This window comes from Tursiops truncatus, chromosome 13, assembly GCF_011762595.2.
Source record: "Tursiops truncatus isolate mTurTru1 chromosome 13, mTurTru1.mat.Y, whole genome shotgun sequence".
Taxonomy (NCBI): Eukaryota; Metazoa; Chordata; class Mammalia; order Artiodactyla; family Delphinidae; genus Tursiops; species Tursiops truncatus.
Window position 1 is genome coordinate 34539406 of NC_047046.1, and position 19874 is coordinate 34559279.

The window sequence follows — 19874 nt, forward strand, 5'->3', positions numbered from 1 at the left end:
TGAACCCTAGCAGTCTGGCTCAGGTCCATATATCCAGCTCTTATACATTGCTGCCTTTCAACCTTCCCAAGCCTAAGTCTCCTCTGGAAAACCTCAGTAATCACACAATATTACCTCCACAGTACCTACTTCAGAGCACAGGTGAGGGGATTAAAGAGTTACAATGGGGTAAAGTTCTTAGCACACTGAAATGCAGCTACTATTTTTATTATGAAAGTGTAAATGACTGATAAATGTTTATGTGTTCCCTAAGGGAGAAAATGTCAAAATGAGTCAAAGCCATAAACTAAAGGGTAAAAAGTCTGGGAGAATTCTGTCCGCCAGTGGGGAGCAGATTGACTGTTCGGGGGAATTTATCCTCTCTACCCTCCCACACACAACTGACACATTATCATAAAAGGCACTGCAAGGGACTTCAGAGGTTAGCTTGTCAAATTTGCTTATTTTACAGATGATGACACTAATGTGACTTTCCCAGGATCACATATCTCGTTGTTACCAAAGCTAGGACCAGAATCGGTGCCTCTGAGTTCTTTTCACCATACCGTATTGCCTCTCATTTCAAGTCAATGAAGATTATGCTGAGTGATGTACCAATAAACTTATTGTCCCCCAAATTTATCATTCTTGACAACTGGTCAGTCTATCACAAGGTTTGGATTTCCAGAAAAGTCTCTTAAAACTGTTCAGAAGTTCTGGAGCAAAGTCACTTCTGCTACCTTGGGCAGAGCTGAAAGTTATAATAGTAGGGAAAAAGGATTACTGAAGACTGCTGATAGTTTTCTTACTGTATTCTGTACCTAAGCTCAAATACACACCACATCCTTCTTTCAGGGATTTCAAAGTCACTGTAGATCAATTTAATTTCAAGGATAAAATATCTTTAAATTGGTTTTCCCCATTATTTATTCTAAAATATGGGCAAAAAAATAACATTATCTTACACTAACTTTATGCATTCAGAATTCAGAAACATTTATTAATTCAGAAACAAAAATTGTTGATTATCTACTATGTGCTAGATAACAATTTCAGGCTCTGGGGTATAGCAGTGAACAAGACAGCTCCCTGAACTTGTTTCACTGGAATTTACTTTCCAATGAAGGAGACAACAAATAAATAATTTAATTTCAAGTGTTGATAAGTGTTTTGGTGAAAAATAAAGCAGAGTAAGTAAGGGTTACAGAGAGATAGGAAAGGAGCAAATAAAGCTTTCAGATTGGTAATGGAAGGAGGGTGATCAAGTGGGCCTTTCTGAGGAGATGGTATATGAGCACAGACCTGCATGATGTTATAAGACATTAAATAAAACGCAATTAAAATAACACAGTTCATAACAACATAATGGAAATTTAAGTATAAGTATCTAACATAGCATATTAAATTTAATTACCTACCCTAAGAATTAGAAAAGTATCTGACCCCAAACTATCATCTAAATAAATTAAGGACTTTTGTAAGTAGACCAATGATCTTATTTAGTTAAAAAGGAAGGGAAGTATTAAAGCAGCATATTTGTTCAACAATACAGCCATATTTGATTTAGATAATCCTGTGTACTTCAGATGTTTCATACCCCATTTCCCCCAAATCTCTTTTGCAGTCCAGCTTGCATAACAGGTAGTAGTTTGTTGGCAGATAAACGAACTTCAAGATGCCTGGCTTAGAGTTCCAGTTTATTCTTTCTGTGCTTTCAATGGATTCCACTGTTCTGGCTACAGTGTGATGCAGGAACAGAAAACTGGCAGCAGGTGAACATGGAGCTCCCTGTGAAGTCTCCCCGCTTTGCTCTGTTTGACTTGACTGAGGGGAAATCCTACCGGTTCCGAGTCCGCTGCTCCAATTCAGCAGGAATTGGTGAGCCCTCCGAGGCAACGGAAGTGACCATGGTCGAGGACAAACTTGGTAAGTATAGAGTTTGCTTGAGCCACTGTAAACTTATTTAACTTCAATTCAAGAGAGGATTCCAGAGCAAGAGTCTTATTGGAATATGTATATATTCAAAAGTAAAAATCATGACCTCCTTTTTTCATATTATTAATGTAATTGATGACTGTACTTGACTGATACATTAAAATTTTTCATTATTATGAATTATTATGAAAAGTACACTTCTCCAGGAGTTTCAACAGTATTGCTAATGTATTTTTTTCTGGAAGGGGTTGGTATGTTCCTGGGTGTTTAGTTTCTCATTGTACTCCCAAACTAGCATATTTTTAAAAACTTTCTGCTTTAACAAATATATTATAAAAGAACTGTGTGTTTGACGTGACTACTAGTGTAAAATTTGTATATGTGTGTGCATGTCTGTGCACATGTGATAAGAATGAATTTCTAAACCACATTGGGCTGGACCATCATTTCCCTCTTTTCTCAGACATCCCCAAGCCCCCGAGCAATATCATCCCAAGCAGAAATACAGACACATCAGTTGTCGTTATGTGGGAGGAATCCAAAGATGCTAAGGAGCTGGTCGGGTACTACATAGAGTCAAGTATTGTTGGCTCTGGCAAGTGGGAGCCCTGCAACAACAACCCCGTGAAGGGCACAAGGTAACCGCAATATGCAGGATGGGTTGGGGGGGGAGTGGGGGTATGACACTGGAGCCACAGGGGCTGAGGAAAGGACCACAGACATGGACCCAAAGAGCAGCACAAGCATCAAACACAGGGAGATTATTAAAAACATTATGCTCTGAATATCCAGATGAACTTAAAATTGAACATGTCTACAGCCATACATTTGAAAAAAGGATTACTAGTGATATTAAACACTTAGAAACACACAATGCCAGCTATGATAAGAGATCATTTCATAGCTCTTTTCTGATTCTTTCCCTGTATGCTGTTTGTCCTTTTTAACCCTCTGTTCGTGTTTTAATACCCAGTGTGATACTAGATTTCAAGGATCTAATAGGCTCTAGCGAACGTAAATTAACCAGACATTTTATTTTATTTTTATTTATTACTTTTTTTTGGCCATGCTACGTGGCATGTGGGATCTTAGTTCCCTGACCAGGGATCAAACCTGTGCCCCCTGCATTGGAAGCACAGAGTCTTAACCACTGGACCACCAGGCAAGTCCCTTATTATTATTTTTTAAATTCAAGTATAACTGACCTACAACACTACGTTAGTTACAGGTGCACAACGTAGTGATTCAATATTTCTATACATTACAAAATTATCTCCACGATAAGTCTAATTACCATCTGCCAGCATTGCAAAGCTATTACAATATTATTGGCTATATTCCCTGTGCTATAATTTCATCCCCATGACTCATTTATTTTGTAGCTGGAAGTTTGTAACCCTTAATCCCCTGCACCTATTTCACTCACCCCTGACCCTGCTCCCCTCTGTCAAACAACTGTTTGTTCTCTATATCTATGAGTCTGTTTCTGTTTTGTTAACGTTTGTTCATTTGTTTTGTTTTTTAGATTCCACATAGAAGTGAAATGAAATCATATGGTATTTGTCTTTCTCTTTTTGACTTATTTCACTTAGCATAATACCCTCTAGGTTCATCCATGTTGCAAATGACAAGCCTTCGTTCTTTTTATGGCTGAGTAATGGTCCATTGTATATATATGCCACATCTTCTTTATCCATTCATCTATCAGTGGAAACTTAGGTTGCTTCCATATCTTGGCTATTGTAAATAATGCTGCAGTGAATATAGGGACACATGTATCTTTTTGAATTAGTGTTTCTGTTTTCTTCAGAAAAATACCCAGAAGTGGAATTGCTGGATGGTATGGTAGTTCTATTTTTAATTTTTTGAAGAACCACCATACTCTTTTCCATAGTGTTTGTACCAATTTACATCCCACCAGCAGTGCATGAGCGTTCCCTTTCCTCCACATCCTTGCCACCGCTTGTTATTTCTTGTCTTTTTGAGAATATACATTCTGACAGGTGTGAGGTGATAGCTCATTGTGGTTTTGATTTGCATTTCCCTGATGGCTAATGATGTTGAGCATATTTTCATGTGCTTTTTGGCCATCTGTATGTCTTCTTTGGGAAAATATCTATTCAGATCCTCTGCCCATCTTTTAATTGGGTTGTTTGGGGGATTTTTGATGTTAAGTTTTATGAGGTTTTTTTTTTGTATTTGGGATATTCACCCCTTATCAGATATATCATTTGCTTATGTCTTCTTCCATTCAGTAAGTGGCTTTTTCATTTTGTTGATAGTTTCCTTTACTGTACAAAAGCTTTTTCATTTGCTGTAGTCCCATTTGTTTCTTTTTGCTTTTGTTTCCCTTGCCTGAGGAGACAGAGCCAAAAAAATATTATAAGACCAATGTCAGAGAGCATATTGCCTATGCTATCTTCTAGGACTTTCATGGCCTCAGATCTTGCATTTAAGTCTAATCCATTTTGAGTTTATATTTGTATATGGTGTGAGAAAGTAGTCCAGTTTGATTCTTGTTCATGTAGCTGTCCAGTGTCATAAATTATGCAGGCATTTTAAATGAGCAGAAAAAAGTATCAACATTTTACAAATTTTGAACATCAATATGGTTAAATCCAGTGCTGAGGAGATATAAACACCAAAATAAAGACATTCAGAATACTTTACTGTCTCCTTGTGTCTGTTTCTAATGTGAGGAGGGTTATTTTTTCTTGCTTTTGAATATTTTATCAACCAGCTTTGCAAGTTGATGATGGATTCTGGCCTGCATCCAAATTCTGAGTCTCCTTTGATTTAGGACCAACCTCAGAGGAGACTCACCCCATCCCAATTGTCAAGCAGGCTTGTTAGGCAGCTTCTGACTTGGCCACTTCTATGTCCAAGGACCCCCAGAGGATGAGTCGTTCCTTTTGTAGAACAGGAGAGAATGAAGACAAACCAGCTAACGGGAGAAGGCAATATGTTTTGCAAGAGATTCATTTAGCCTGTTTGTGTACTTCACGTTTACTCTGAGTTCCCCACATTTTCTGGGGACTATTTAGAAATTTTCATGCAGGGTAAGGCAGAGTCTGCCTTTCCATAAATAGAATGGAGCTGCTCAAGGGCCGGCACCATTTTTTATTCATCTTTGTATCCTCAGTACCTAGCTCAGTGTCTGGAACACTGAAGTGCTTAATAAATGTTTACTGAACTGAGCTGGCCTACATTATGACTGCCCTTATTAAGTATTTCAACATGCTAATAGTGATAGAGTCATTAGCAGACCAGTTATTTCCTCTGCTTACAGTCCTCAGGATGCATTAGAATGTTACAGTCATTCATGAAACAGTTTTTCTTTATAGCCATAATAGCTATTAAAGAGTGGGGTTGTTTTATGTGTCAAACTGCCCATGGATTCGCACCTCATTATTGGACCCTTAAATGCAAATGACAATTCTGGAGTCAACTTCTCAAGTAATTGTACCTTCCATGGCATGCAGGGAGGCAGTGAGTAGGCCTCTATGACTAAGGCAGCCAGTGCCTTACAGCTATAAGTATATCCCTGAAATAGTCATTAATCGTGTTATTAATACCACCTATTATTTATTAAATGCCTCCTATAGCCAGGCCCCGTAATAGGTACTATATATACTTTTTGCTAAAGTTTTTAAATTTATTTTTAATTTTTTAACTAAAGTATAGTTGATTTACAATGTTTCAGGTATACAGCAAAGTGATTCTGTTTAATATATATTCTTTTCTGAATTCCTTTCTGTCATAGGTTATTACAAGATATTGAATATAGTTCCCTGTGCTATACAGTACAAATAGATAAACAAGCGTTGTTTATCTGTTTTATATATAGTAGTGTGTATCTGTTAATCCCAAATTCCTAATTTATCCCTCCCCGCCCCCCTGGTGCTGTATATAGTTTATGGTCAATCTTCACACAAAATTTACCATGTAGGCGTTATTACCTCCATTTTACTGATAAGCACACGTAGGCTCAAAAGGGTAGGGTGTTTGTGCAGGGGATAACCAAGACTCCTCATCGTCTGACAGAGTGAATTTAGAAAATTGCCTGAGGTGCCTTCTTGCTTAATGTACATATGTTACCTGCATCTCTCTACATCTTTTTCTTCCTTTTAAAAAATGAATCATTCTCATAAAGCCAGATCATTCCATTAAGCTAACAATCAACTTCCCTAACCTTCCTCCTGGGAAAGTTTCTTTAAAACTTTCTTTCCTTTCAGGTTTACTTGTCATGGATTGACTACCGGTCAGAGTTATATTTTCCGGGTCAGAGCAGTTAACGCAGCTGGACTTAGTGAATATTCACAAGATTCAGAAGCAATCGAAGTAAAAGCTGCTATTGGTAAGTTCTCAGAAAAATGAATTTTTCTAAGTTACAACGAAAGGTACCATCCTCTTCAGAAATTGTGTAAAACTTCTAGTATTGCTCGATGATTCCATCCTCAGATGATCATTGTCTCTGACTCCAGGTGACCTCTAACCTTCCATAGCTGTCATTTTACAGATCTTCATCACTTATCCAGATTCTGTGCATCTGTAGCCTTTTCCTCTTCACCAGTCCGAGTTTCCTCAGATATTTCCCATTGTGTGAATCTCCATTCTAACTTGGTGCTCATCCGGGAGTATGAAGTGCCACCCGATTCCATGAGGTGGTGCATCACCCGTAACACAGAGCATCTCACACGTAAAAGCCGTTTCATCTGCGGCACAGCCTGGCTTGTTCTCAGTAACAGCACATTAACCTGCTTTTTATAAACTGCTAAAATTTGTGCGAGACGTGTGTGGTTGCTTGATATGTTTCATCTCTGCTGGCAAAGTAACCAACAGAATAAAACCAGTAATAAAGTAATTATATGTATGTACAGTGATGTACCTTCCAATCTCAAGGTGGGAAAGGGACCCAGGTATTTCAGGGCAATTAAATTGAAATCTGTGATGTAGTAGCACGTATTTAAAGAGAAAGATTATTTAATATCAGTTATCTTCAGTTAGCACCCCATATTACTTTTTCTTTTTTTTTTTTTTGTGGTACGCGGGCCTCTCACTGTTTTGGCCTCTCCCGTATGCCGAGCACAGGCTCCAGATGCGCAGGCTCCGCGGCATGTGGGATCTTCCCGGACCGGGGCACGAACCCGCGTCCCCTGCATCGGCAGGCGGACTCTCAACCACTGCGCCACCAGGGAAGCCCCCCATATTACTTTTTAACATTCCTTAGAATATGTTTGTATTATAAGGACATAGTGAACATGCGTCTTTGAAGTTGGGAGGTACAGACCATTACTATATCAGTAAGGTACATAACTCTAATTGTTATATAATCAACATCTTCAATGTTTGTCTCCTGTGCACTTTATGGTCGTTTTTTCCCCCATTCTGTTGAATAATGGAGCTCTCTCAAGAAATGTCTGAGAAGTGCTTGTTCTTATATTTACTTGGGTCCTGCAAATCAGAATGGTTCCTGTTCTGTCTGTGGTTTTTTTGTTCTCATTTCTTCTATTTTGAAAATATGGAAATGTTGAAATGCTTCCTTGGTGTAAGTTATGTGAAATGTATGCTTTCCATATTTCTTGCAAAGCCAAGTGATTTCCGTTAAACCAAGATTGCTTTTGTTCTGTTTGTGGTGCTAATGTTTTTGTCGCTTGTTCTATGAAGTAAGAGCACTCTGTACTGTGTCCTGGTTCAAAGTGTTTCTGTTGTTATCTGGCAATTGTAGGGGGAGGAGTGTCTCCAGCTGTGTGGCCTGAACTGAGTGATACACCAGGTGGACTAACAGACTCCAGGGGAGGCATGCATGACACCTCCCAGACAACTTTTAAGAAAGATGCTTTGCTTGGTAGCAAACTTAACAAACCTTCACTACCCAGTAGCTCTCACAACCTGGGCCAAACAGAAGTGAGTAAAGTAAGTGAAACAGTTCAGGAAGAGCTTTTCCCACCACTACAGAAAGCAGCTGTTAAGGGGAAAAGTAAGTCTGACCCTCTGAAAAAGAAGAAGGATCTAGGTGAGAGCTGAAACAGTAAAAGCATCCTGTCTGTTTCCATGAGTGTCCTCACCACTCGTTGTCCAGATCACCTTCTTCCATCTGTGTTCACTTTCATCAGTGTTCATTCTTAATTTTATGTTTTCAGTTATCCATTTGTAATACTTTTGTTTAATGAGTTGTGAAAGTAATTTTATAGGGGTTTGGCTTTGGCACATAATTCATTGTGCTTAATGACAATAGAATATTTAAAGTAATTTGGTTATAGAGTCTCTTTGGTTTAACAAGCAGACACACATTTGGCCTCATTTTGCTGAGAGAGTTAGATATGAGAGGGGAAGGATTTGATAGTCATAGCCTATGGGAGGTCTTTCGAAATATCCGTGTTTGGTAATAAATGGATAGGAAAAATATTTCACAAAAAAGTAACATTTTATCAGGATCATAGTTATTAACTTCTGTTTTTCATCCTCAGGTTTTCAAATTACCTTCACATTTAATTCAAATAAACATAAGAAACAATATCTCTTTGAGTTGTCATGAAAAGTTTAACAGGGCATTATAATCACATATTCTACTATATATGATCCACATTCCCAGAACTGATTTACTTAAGACTATTTATCAGTAAGGCTAATTACCTAATTAGAATTAGAATAGAAAGACTAATTATCAGTAATCAGAATTTTCTGATTAGGATATTTGGTATTTGTGGTTTATATATTCTAGGAGGCAATGTTTTTCTTATCAAATAAAAATGAAACGGTAAGCATATGCTGGTAAATCATATCTTGCCTCTCACCCATCCCCTATGTATATCCCATCCCTAACTTCTGTAACCTTCTCTACTTTTTTTTTTTTCTGCGCCACCAGGGAAGCCCTTCTCTACTTTTTTGACACCTTTATTTGCCTCTTCAACTCAAGATGAGATAGGGTATTCATTTGAGAGTTTATATTCAACATTGCTCTGAAACAGAGAGAGAGAGTAAGAAAGCTTTTCTTTAAAATGTAAAGAATGAAGGAGGTTGGTGTTGGGGTAAAGAGAGAAAAAACGTATTTTATTTTTTAAAATCTTTATTGTTCTGAGAATCTTTTTGAATAAGAATGAGATAGTTCCTTTATCTCTGATAATCCAAATAAATATTCAGAAAATTCTTTTTAATGTTATTGCACATCTAGTGGATTTCTTTCCACCACCCCACCCTCTCTTTCTTTATCAAAAAAACATAATTTCAGTAGTTGAGTGAAAGTTTCATCAACAAATCCACATAAATGAAGAAAGACTTTTAAAACAACATCCAAATATTTTTCTGATTAAGCACTAATAAACACAGTGGCAGCTGTGTAGTATTTTGTGCCATATGAATGATAATCCAGCATCAGGTTTAAAATAATGCAGCAAAAAGTATTATACTAAGAGAAAAATCACATGGCTGATTGTTCCTGTTTTTTAAAAAAGATTTTTAACATGGCATTTAGCTGAGCTCCAGTATATGATTTTTTTCTGTGTGGAGACAGAACCTATATAGTTGTAAGGTCTCACAAGGGTACATGTACCTGAGTGGTGAAATGCTAACTGTTTGGAAATATATAGAAATTCTTAATAAGCAAATCAAGGCAGAAATTGATATACATATGTCATTTTCCTCAGGGAGCAAATGAAAACAAAACCACATAAAGAAACAAAAATATCTTACTTTTTCATGCTATTGCTTTAGGAATGAAGAGGTAGCATGTACCTCTGTCCTAAAATTTAGAGTTGAGATATACAAAGTAGGATGAAAAATAATCAATAAAGATACATAAAGTATTGAAAAAAAGAAACAAAAATATATATCTTGGGAAAAATATTTCTTCTTATGGGGAACAGATCATTTTTCAGGATATCGTTAGTTATATTTTCAGGATATTGTTAGAAATACTAACATTTTGCTGTTAGTATCTCAAAACTTATTCCTCCTTGGGAGTGGAGGGGGCAGGTTCTTTTTATCTTTGGAATAATAATTGTGGTGCAGTTTTTACTGTGTGTCAGTTTTTTTCCTCACATACCAAATCGATGCTAAGTTACTTACTGGTGTCACGTTTTAGTTTTACACCACAGGACCTAGTGCCCTCATGCGTGTCACCAATGAGACAGTTTGATGCAGGTAGAATCATAGAAGCATTTCTGTCCACTCATGAGCTCTTCATATTGCAACAGCGGCACCATCTCCACCCTATGATATCACTTGTCTTGAAAGTTTTCGTGACTCAATGGTTCTTGGATGGAAGCAACCAGATAAGACTGGAGGGGCTGAAATTACGGGCTATTATGTGAACTATCGAGAAGTAATTGACGGGGTACCAGGAAGATGGAGAGAAGCCAACATCAAAGCTGTCAGTGATGAGGCATATAAGGTAAGTGTGTGGCCTTCAGTAGTGCGGGGTGTCATATGTCTGTTGACACACCACATGCACACAATGCACACACATGCACATACATGCACATGCCCAGCACCTTGTCGATGATTCCTGTCATTTCTCCAGTGTCCTTTGCCTGCAGTGACATGACTTTTGTGACAAATATACAAAGATGAATAGAAATATTTTGGCTAACCAGGCAGTATGTGTATTTTCTGATTTATACACATAAACATAATTTCTTCAAATATTTAGTATGGAATATATACTTTTTATGAAAACTTATGTTTTTTACAAAAATTAACTCACAAAGTATCTGTAACAATATGCGACTAGTTTTAGGAGTCCCGGAATCCAAATGACTGGATTTTTAACTTTCAATGTCCAAATCACGAAGAATAAAGGGACATGGACCCGATGGCCAGACTCAGCTTGCCCTCTGCGAAGTGGCCCCTGTCATAGTGCTCTGATAGCCACAAAGGGGCACTTCACGTGTCCACCCACGAGTTTCCCTGCTACACGTGGGCCTTCACTGCTCGGCCCACCTCAGAGCACCTGAGGGGTCTCACTATTACCATAGCTACTGGCTCCCCTCTTTGCAGCATCGTCAGCTAGACCCAAGTCACCACCCCTCCCTCACAGAACCCCAAGCTGTGAGAGCAAGAGCAGGGTGAGGCCCGGGGAATGGTGCTTTCCCCAACTGAATGTCACATTCTTTTTTTTTTTTTTTTTTTTTTTTTGCGGTACACGGGCCTCTCACTATTGGGGCCTCTCCCGTCACGGAGCACAGGCTCCGGACGCGCAGGCTCAGCGGCCATGGCTCATGGGCCCAGCCGCTCCGTGGCATGTGGGACCTTCCCGGACCGGGGCACGAACCCGTGTCCCCTGCATCGGCAGGCGGACTCTCAACCACTGTGCCACCAGGGAAGCCCACATTCTTTTAACTTAACATCTAATATTTATGAAATATCACACGCATACTGAGAATACATAAAACAAAATTTTATTTTATTTATTTTTGCGGTACACGGGCCTCTCACTGTTGTGGCCTCTCGCGTTGCGGAGCACAGGCTCCGGACACGCAGGCCCAGCAGCCACGGCTCACAGGCCCAACCGCTTCGCGGCATGTGGAATCTTCCCCAACCTGCATCGGCAGGCGGACTCTCAACCACTGCGCCACCAGGGAAGCCCCAAAATTTTATTTTATTTTATTTTTTATTTTTTTTCCAAAATTTTATTTTTAAGATTCTTCCATGTTGGTACAAGTAGCTCTGACTTTATTGCTGTGTATTCCATTATATGACCATCTCACAGTAGACCTTCCCATTCAATTATTGATTGACATGGGGCATTGTAAGCCATATCAAACAATTTAGCTATGAACATTTTTGTACATGCCTACTGGCACATATGTGCACTAGTTTCTCTAGGTTATTACCCACAAGTGAAATTGCTAGGCCAGGGAGTCTTGTTTATCTCCAACTTCACCTCATAATTCTCTGCTGTTTTTCTGAAGAGTATGAGAATTTCCAATGCTGCACATCCTTCCAGCACTTGGTGTGTTCACACTTTTCCTGTTTCGACAATCTGGGTGTCGAATGAGTCTGAACATCTTTTCCTGTGTTTATGGTCCATTTTGAAATCTTTCATAGCATGCCTAACAAGGTTTTTGCCCATTTTTCTAATGGGTTTTCTTATTGCCTTGTGAAGTTCTTTAAATATTTTGAGCATAAATCCTTGTTGGCTATGTAAGTTGCCTATATCGTCTCATTGGCTAGACTTTTCCTCTCCTTATGGTGAACTACACCTGTTTTCTTGTCAAATTTATTGTAGTCAGATTTACCAACATTTGCTTTGTCATTAGCGATTTCTGTGCCTTTTTTTTTTTTTTAAGAAATGCCTTCTAGTTCAGGAATCCTGAAAGCCATGGCCCCAGCTGGGACCATGCTATATAGATTATATTCTAAAGGCTTTACAGTTTGCCACTTACGTTTAAGTTATTAATTCACCTATAAATGTTGTGTATGATGTGAAATAAGGGTCAAATTATTTTTCCCTTTATGGATACCCAGCTTCATGATAAAATCAGGTGTAGACTGGATCATGGATACAGATTTGTCTTGGCTTAAATCATACAGTAGGTAAAGTTTGTTAACTCAGCTGGTTCCATCAGTACCTCCATTTATTAAGCATTTTTAATGTTCAAAGGATTATTTATCGTTCATGGATTTTTTTTGAATTTTGTTTTATTTATTTTTTCATACAGCAGGTTCTTATTAGTTGACCATTTTATACATATTAGTGTATACATGTCAATCCCAGTCTCCCAGTTCATCCCACCCCCACCCCCACTGCTTCCTCCCTTGGTGTCCATACGTTTGTTCTCTACATCTGTGTCTCAATTTCTGCCCTGCAAACCGCTTCATCTTTACCATTTTTCTAGGTTCCACATATATGTGTTAATATGCGATATTTGTTTTTCTCTTTCTGACTTACTTCACTCTGTATGACAGTCTCTAGATTCAGCCACGTCTCTACAAATGACCCAATGTCATTCCTTTTTATGGCTGAGCAATAGTCCATTGTGTATATGTACCACATCTTCCTTATCCATTCGTCTGTTGATGGGCATTTAGGTTGCTTCCATGATCTGGCTATTGTAAATAGTGCTGCAATGAACATTGGGGTGCATGTGTCTTTTTGAATTACGGTTTTCTCTGGGTATATGCCCAGTAGTGGGATTGCTGGGTCATGTGGTAATTCTATTTTTCGTTTTTTAAGGAACCTCCATACTGTTCTCCATAGTGGCTGTATCAATTTACATTCCCACCAACAGCGCAAGAGCGTTCCCTTTTCTCCACACCTTCTCCAGCATTTGTTGTGTGTAGATTTTCTGATGATGCCCATTCTAACTGGTGTGAGGTGATACCTCATTGTAGTTTTGATTTGCATTTCTCTAATAATTAGTGATGTTGAGCATCCTTTCATGTGCTTCTTGGCCATCTGTATGTCTTCTTTGGAGAAATGTCTATTTAGGTCTTCTGCCCACTTTTGGATTGGGTTGTTTGTTTTTTTAATATTGAGCCGCATGAGCTGTTTATAGATTTTGGAGATTAACCCTTTGTCCGTTGATTCGTTTGCAAATATTTTCTCCCATTCTGAGGGTTGTCTTTTCGTCTTGTTTGTAGTTTCCTTTGCTTTGCAAAAGCTTTTAAGTTTCATTAGGTCCCATTTGTTTATTTTTGTTTTTATTTCCATTACTCTAGGAGATGGATCAAAAAAGATCTTACTGTGATTTATGTCAAAAAGTGTTCTTCCTGTGTTTTCCTCTAAGAGTTTTATGGTGTCTGGTCTTACATTTAGGTCTTTAATCCATTTTGAGTTTATTTTTGTATATGGTGTTAGGGAGTGTTCTAATTTCATTCTTTTACATGTAGCTGTCCAGTTTTCCCAGCACCACTTATTGAAGAGACTGTCTCTTCTCCACTGTATATCCTTACCTCCTTTGTCATAGATTAGATGACCATAGGTGCATGGGTTTATCTCCAGGCTTTTTATCCTGTTCCATTGATCTATGTTTCTGTTTTTGTGCCAGTACCGTATTTTCTTGATTACTGTAGCTTTGTAGTATAGTCTGAAGTCAGGGAGTCTGATTCCTCCAGCTCTGTTTTTTTCCCTCAAGACTGCTTTGGCTATTCGGGGTCTTTTGTGTTTCCATACAAATTTTAAGATTTTTTGTTCTAGTTCCGTAAAAAATGCCTTTGGTGATTTGATAGGGATTGCATTGAATCTGTAGATTGCTTTGGGTAGTATAGTCATTTTCACACTATTGATTCTTCCAATCCAAGAATATGGTGTATCTCTCCATCTGTTGGTATCATCTTTAATTTCTTTCAACAGTGTCATATAGTTTTCTGCATACAGGTCTTTTGTCTCCCTAGGTAGGTTTATTCCTAGGGATTTTATTCTTTTTGTTGCAGTGGTAAATGGGAGTGTATCCTTAATTTCTCTTTCAGATTTTTCATCATTAGGGTATAGGAATGCAAGACATTCCTGTGCATTAATTTTGTATCCTGCAACTTTACCAAATTCATTGATTAGCTCTAGTAGTTTTCTGGTGACATCTTTAGGATTCTCTATGTATAGTATCATGTCATCTGCAAACAGTGACCGTTTTGTTTCTTTTCCAATCTGTATTCCTTTTATTTCTTTTTCTTCTCTGATTGCCGTGGCTAGGACTTCCAAAACTGTGTTGAATAATAGTGGTGAGAGTGGACATCCTTGTCTTGTTCCTGATCTTAGAGGAAATGTTTTCAGTTTTGCACCACTGAGAATGATGTTTGCTGTGGGTTTGTCATATATGGCCTTTATTATGTTGAGGTAGGTTCCCTCTATGCCCACTTTCTGGAGAGTTTTTATCATAAATGGTTGTTGAATTTTGTCAAAACGTTTTTCTGCATCTATTGAGATGATCATATGGTTTTTATTCTTCAGTTTGTTAATATGGTGTATCACATTGATTGATTTGCATATGTTGAAGAATCCTTGCATCCCTGGGATAAATCCCACTTGATCATGGTGTATGATCCTTTTAATGTGTTGTTGGATTCTGTTTGCAAGTATTTTGTTGAGGGTTCTTGCATCTATATTCATCAGTGAATTTTCTGTAATTTTCTTTTTTTGTAGTATCTTTGGCTGGTTTTGGTATCAGGGTGATGGTGGCCTCATAGAATGAGTTTGGGAGTGTTCCCTCCTCTGCAATTTTTTGGAAGAGTTTGAGAAGGATGGGTGTTAGCTCTTCTCTAAATGTTTGATAGAATTCACCTGTGAAGCCATCTGGTCCTGGACTTTTGTTTGTTGGAAAATCTTTTTTTTTTTTTTTTTTGGCGGTTCGCGGGCCTCTCACTGTTGTGGCCTCTCCCGTTGTGGAGCACAGACTCCGGACACGCAGACCCAGCAGCCATGGCTCACAGGCCTATCCGCTGTGTGGCATGTGGGATCTTCCTGGACCGGGGCACGAACCCGTGTCCCCTGAATCGACAGGCGGACTCTCAACCACTGCACCACCAGCGAAGCCCTGTTGGAAGATTTTTAATCACAGTTTCAATTTCATTACTTGTGATTGGTCTGTTCATATTTTCTGTTTCTTCCTGGTTCAGTCTTGGAATGTTATACCTTTCTAAGAATTTGTCCATTTCTTCCAGGTTGTCTATTTTATTGGCATAGAGTTGCTTGTAGTAGTCTCTTAGGATGCTTTGTATTTCTGCGGTGTCTGTTGTAACTTCTCCTTTTTCATTTCTAATTTTATTGGTTTGAGTCCTCTCCCTCTTTTTCTTGATGCATCTGGCTAGTGGTTTATCAATTTTGTTTATCTTCTCAAAGAACCAGCTTTTAGTTTTATTGAGCTTTGCTCTTGTTTTCTTTGTTTCTATTGCATTTATTTCTGCTCTGATCTTTATGATTTCTTTCCTTCTCCTAACTTTTGGTTTTGTTTGTTCTTCTTTCTCTAGTTCCTTTAGGTGTAAGGTTAGATTGTTTATTTGAGATTTTTCTTGTTTCTTGAGGTAGGCTTGTATAGCTATAAACTTCCCTCTTAGAACTGCTTTTGCTGAATCTCATAGGTTTTGGATCATTGTGTTTTCATTATCATTTGTCTCTAGGTATTTTTTGATTTCCTCTTTGATTTCTTCAGTGATCTCTTGGTTATTTAGTTAAAGACTGTTTAGCCTCCATGTGTCCATGTTTTTTTTCCCTGTAATTGAATTCTAATCTCATAGCGCTGTGGTCAAAAAAGATGCTTGATATGATTTCAGTTTTCTTAAATTTACTGAGGCTTGATTTGTAACCCAAATGTGATCCATCCTGGAGAATGTTCTGTGCACACTTGAGAAGAAAGTATAATCTGCTGTTTTTGGATGGAATGTCCTATAAATGTCAATTAAATCTATCTGGTCTATTGTGTCATTTAAAGCTCGTGTTTCCTTATTAATTTTCATTTTGGATGATCTGTCCATTGGTGTAAGTGAGGTGTTAAAGTCCCCCGCTATTATTGTATTAGTGTCAATTTCCTCTTTTTTTTTTTTTTTTTTTTTTTTTTTGCGGTACGCAGGCCTCTCACTGATGCGGCCTCTCCCGTTGCAGAGCACAGGCTCCGGACGCGCAGGCTCAGAGGCCACGGCTCATGGGCCCAGCTGCTCTGCAGCATGTGGGATCTTCCTGGGCCGGGGCACGAACCTGCGTCCCTGCATTGGCAGGCAGATTCTTAACCACTGCGCCACCAGGGAAGCCCAGTTTCCTCTTTTGTAGCTGTTAGCAGTTGTCTTATGTATTGAGGTGCTCCTATGTTGGGTGCATATATATTTATAATTGTTATATCTTCTTCTTGAATTGATTCCTTGATCATTATGTAGTGTCCTTCCTTGTCTCTTGTAACATTCTTTATTTTAAAGTCTATTTTATCTGATATGAGCATTGCTACTCCAGCTTTCTTTTGATTTCCATTTTCATGGAATATCTTTTTCCATTCCCTCACTTTTAGTCTGAATGTGTCCCTAGGTCTGAAGTGGGTCTCTTGTAGACAGCATATGTATGGGTCTTGTTTTTGTTTCCATTCAGCAAGCCTGTGTCTTTTGGTTGGAGCATTTAATCCATTCACGTTTAAGCTAATTATCGATATGTATGTTCCTATTACAATTTTATTAATTGTTTTGGGTTTGTTTTTGCAGTTCCTTTTCTTCTCTTGTGTTTCCCACTTAGAGAAGTTCCTTTAGCATTTGTTGTAGAGCTGGTTTGGTGGTGCTGAATTCTCTTAGCTTTTGCTTGTCTGTAAAGCTTTTGATTTCTCCATCGAATCTGAATGAGATCCTTGCCGGGTAGAGTAATCTTGGTTGTAGGTTCATCTCTTTCATCACTTTAAGTATATCATGTTACTCCTTTCTGACTTGTAGAGTTTCTGCTGAGAAATCAGCTGTTAACCTTATGGGAGTTCCCTTGTATGTTATTTGTTGTTTTTCCCTTGCTGCTTTCAATAATTTTTCTTTGTCTTTAATTTTTGCCAGTTTGATTACTATGTGTCTCGGCGTGTTTCTCCTTGGGTTTATCCTCTATGGGACTGTCTGCACTTCCTGGACTTGGTTGACTATTTCCTTTCCCATGTTATGGAAATTTTTGACTATAATCTCTTCAAATATTTTCTCGGGTCGTTTCTCTCTCTCTTCTCCTTCTGGGACCCCTATAATGCAAATGTTGTTTTGTTTAATGTTGTCCCAGAGGTCTCTTAGGCTGTCTTCATTTCTTTTCATTCGTTTTTCTTTATTCTGTTCCACAGCAGTGAATTCCACCATTCTGTGTTCCAGGTCACTTATCCGTTCTTCTGCCTCAGTTATTCTGCTATTGATTCCTTCTAGTGTACTTTTCATTTCAGTTATTGTGTTGTTCATCTCTGTTTGTTTGTTCTTTAATTCTTCTAGGTCTTAAACATTGCTTGCATCTTCTTGAACTTTGCCTCCATTCTTTTTACAAGGTCCTGGATCATCTTCACTATCATTATTCTGAATTCTTTTTCTGGAAGGTTGCCTATCTCCATTTCATTTAGTTGTTTTTCTGTGGTTTTATCTTGTTCCTTCATCTGGTGCATAGACCTCTGCCTTTTTCATCTTGTTTATCTTTCTGTGAATGTGGTTTTTGTTCCACAGGCTGCAGGATTGTAGTTCTTCTTGCTTCTGCTGTCTGCCCTCTGGTGGATGAGGCTATCTAAGAGGCTTGTGCAAGTTTCCTGATGGCCAGGACTGGTGGTGGGTAGAGCTGGCTGTTGCTTTGGTGGGCAGAGCTCAGTAAAACTTTAATCCACTTCTCTGCTGTTGGATGGGGCTGGGTTCCCTCCCTGTTGGTTGTTTGGCCTGAGGCTCCCAACACTGGAGCCTACCCAGGCTCTTTGGTGGGGCCAATGGCGGACTCTGGGAGGGCTTACACCAAGGAGTACATCCCAGAACTTCTGCTGCCAGTGTCCTTGTCCTCACGGTGACACATAGCCACACTCCGCCTATGCAGGAGACCCTCCAACTCTAGCAGGTAGGTCTGGTTCAGTCTCCTATGGGCTCACTGCTCCTTCCCCTGGGTCCCGATGCGCACACTACTTTGTGTGTGCCCTCCAAGAGTGGAGTCTCTGTTTCCCCCAGTCTTGTCAAAGTCCTGCAGTCAAATCCTGCTAGCCTTCAAAGTCTGATTCTCTAGGAATTCCTCCTCCCGTTGCCGGACCCCCAGATTGGGAAGCCTGACGTGGGGCTCAGAACCTTCACTCCAGTGGGTGGACTTCTGTGGTATAAGTGTTCTCCAGTTTGTGAGTCACCCACCCAGCAGTTATGGGATTTGATTTTATTGTGATTGCGCCCCTCCTACCGTCTCACTGTGGCTTCTCCTTTGTCTTTGGATATGGGGTATCTTTTCGGTGAGTTCCAGTGTCTTCCTGTCGATGATTGTTCAGCAGTTAGTTGTCATTCTGGTGTTCTTGCAAGAGGGAGTGAGAGCACGTCCTTCTACTCATTGTCTCCTCTTTTAAAGCCTAGTTCATGGATTATTTTCACATTAATACATTCCATCATTTCTATTTTGCAAATGTTTTCACATTTATTATTTTACTACATATATTTACCCCACAACAACCCAGTTCATACTGAGGGATATAGAAAATATGAGATCACTCAGTAAAGAGCAGAAATATTACAAGAATTTGAGTATTTTGATTCAAAGATTAGAATTCATTTAATTTTCATCTGTACATGCATTCGTTTTCTGTTGCTGTGTAACAAACTACCACAAACTGTCCCTGTTTGTGGTATCACAGTTTCCTTGAGTCAGGAGTCTAGGCACGGCTTAGCTGGGTCTTCAGCTCAGGGTCTCACAAGGCTGCAACCAGGTTTCAGCTGGACTGTGTTCTCATCTGGAACTCGAGTTCCTCTTCTACGCTCACTGTTGTTGGCAAAATTCAGTTCCTTGCAGCTGTAGGTCTGAGACCCTCAGCTCCTAGAGGCTGTCCTTCTCCAAATGTGAGTGGCTAAGCAGTTTGAAAAACAGTATTTGCTTCTTCAAGGCCATCATGACAGTGTTTCTCTTTAGGCAGGGCCCAAACCCCATTTTAAGAGTTTCTATCTGATTAAGTCAGTCCTTTGGAAAAACTCACTTTCCCTCCTGTGTGTTTCTCCTTTGCTCTTACACTACTTCACACTCACAACACTTCTCAGACACCAGCTGGGTGTCCTACAATTTAACTCAATTCTGACACTGTCTCCCTGAAGAGAGACTCAGGTCTCACATGTAAAGGGTTCAGTCCCTCAAGAATAACCCTGCCCCCACTTCAGATGCCAGTTGAAAGTCCAGGATGTCACCTGTGCTTCTGACCAACAGACTACAAATCAATTTCCCACAACCTCCTCCTTGAGTTTGATTAATTCACTAGAGTGGCTCACAGAACTCAGAGAAACATTTTACTTACCAGATTATCAGTTTATTATAAAAGGTATAAATCAGGAACAGCCAGATAGAAGAGATTGATAGGTCAAGATATGGG

The 19874-nt window shown here is 39.1% G+C and overlaps 1 protein-coding gene across 4 annotated transcripts in view; it reads left to right on the forward strand.

Annotated features, from left to right (window-relative positions):
* The window catches only part of MYOM1 (myomesin 1), a 163116-nt gene that overhangs the window by 94777 nt on the left and 48465 nt on the right, over positions 1 to 19874 (forward strand). For 3 of the 4 annotated variants that reach the window (XM_073790556.1, XM_033837598.2, XM_019920805.3), the window contains 5 exons: positions 1722 to 1905; positions 2378 to 2552; positions 6150 to 6271; positions 7643 to 7930; positions 10110 to 10306. In XM_073790556.1, coding sequence (XP_073646657.1) covers positions 1722 to 1905; positions 2378 to 2552; positions 6150 to 6271; positions 7643 to 7930; positions 10110 to 10306 — 966 coding nt within the window. The remainder of the gene's footprint in view (positions 1 to 1721; positions 1906 to 2377; positions 2553 to 6149; positions 6272 to 7642; positions 7931 to 10109; positions 10307 to 19874) is intronic. The other variant, XM_073790557.1, reaches the window with a different exon arrangement.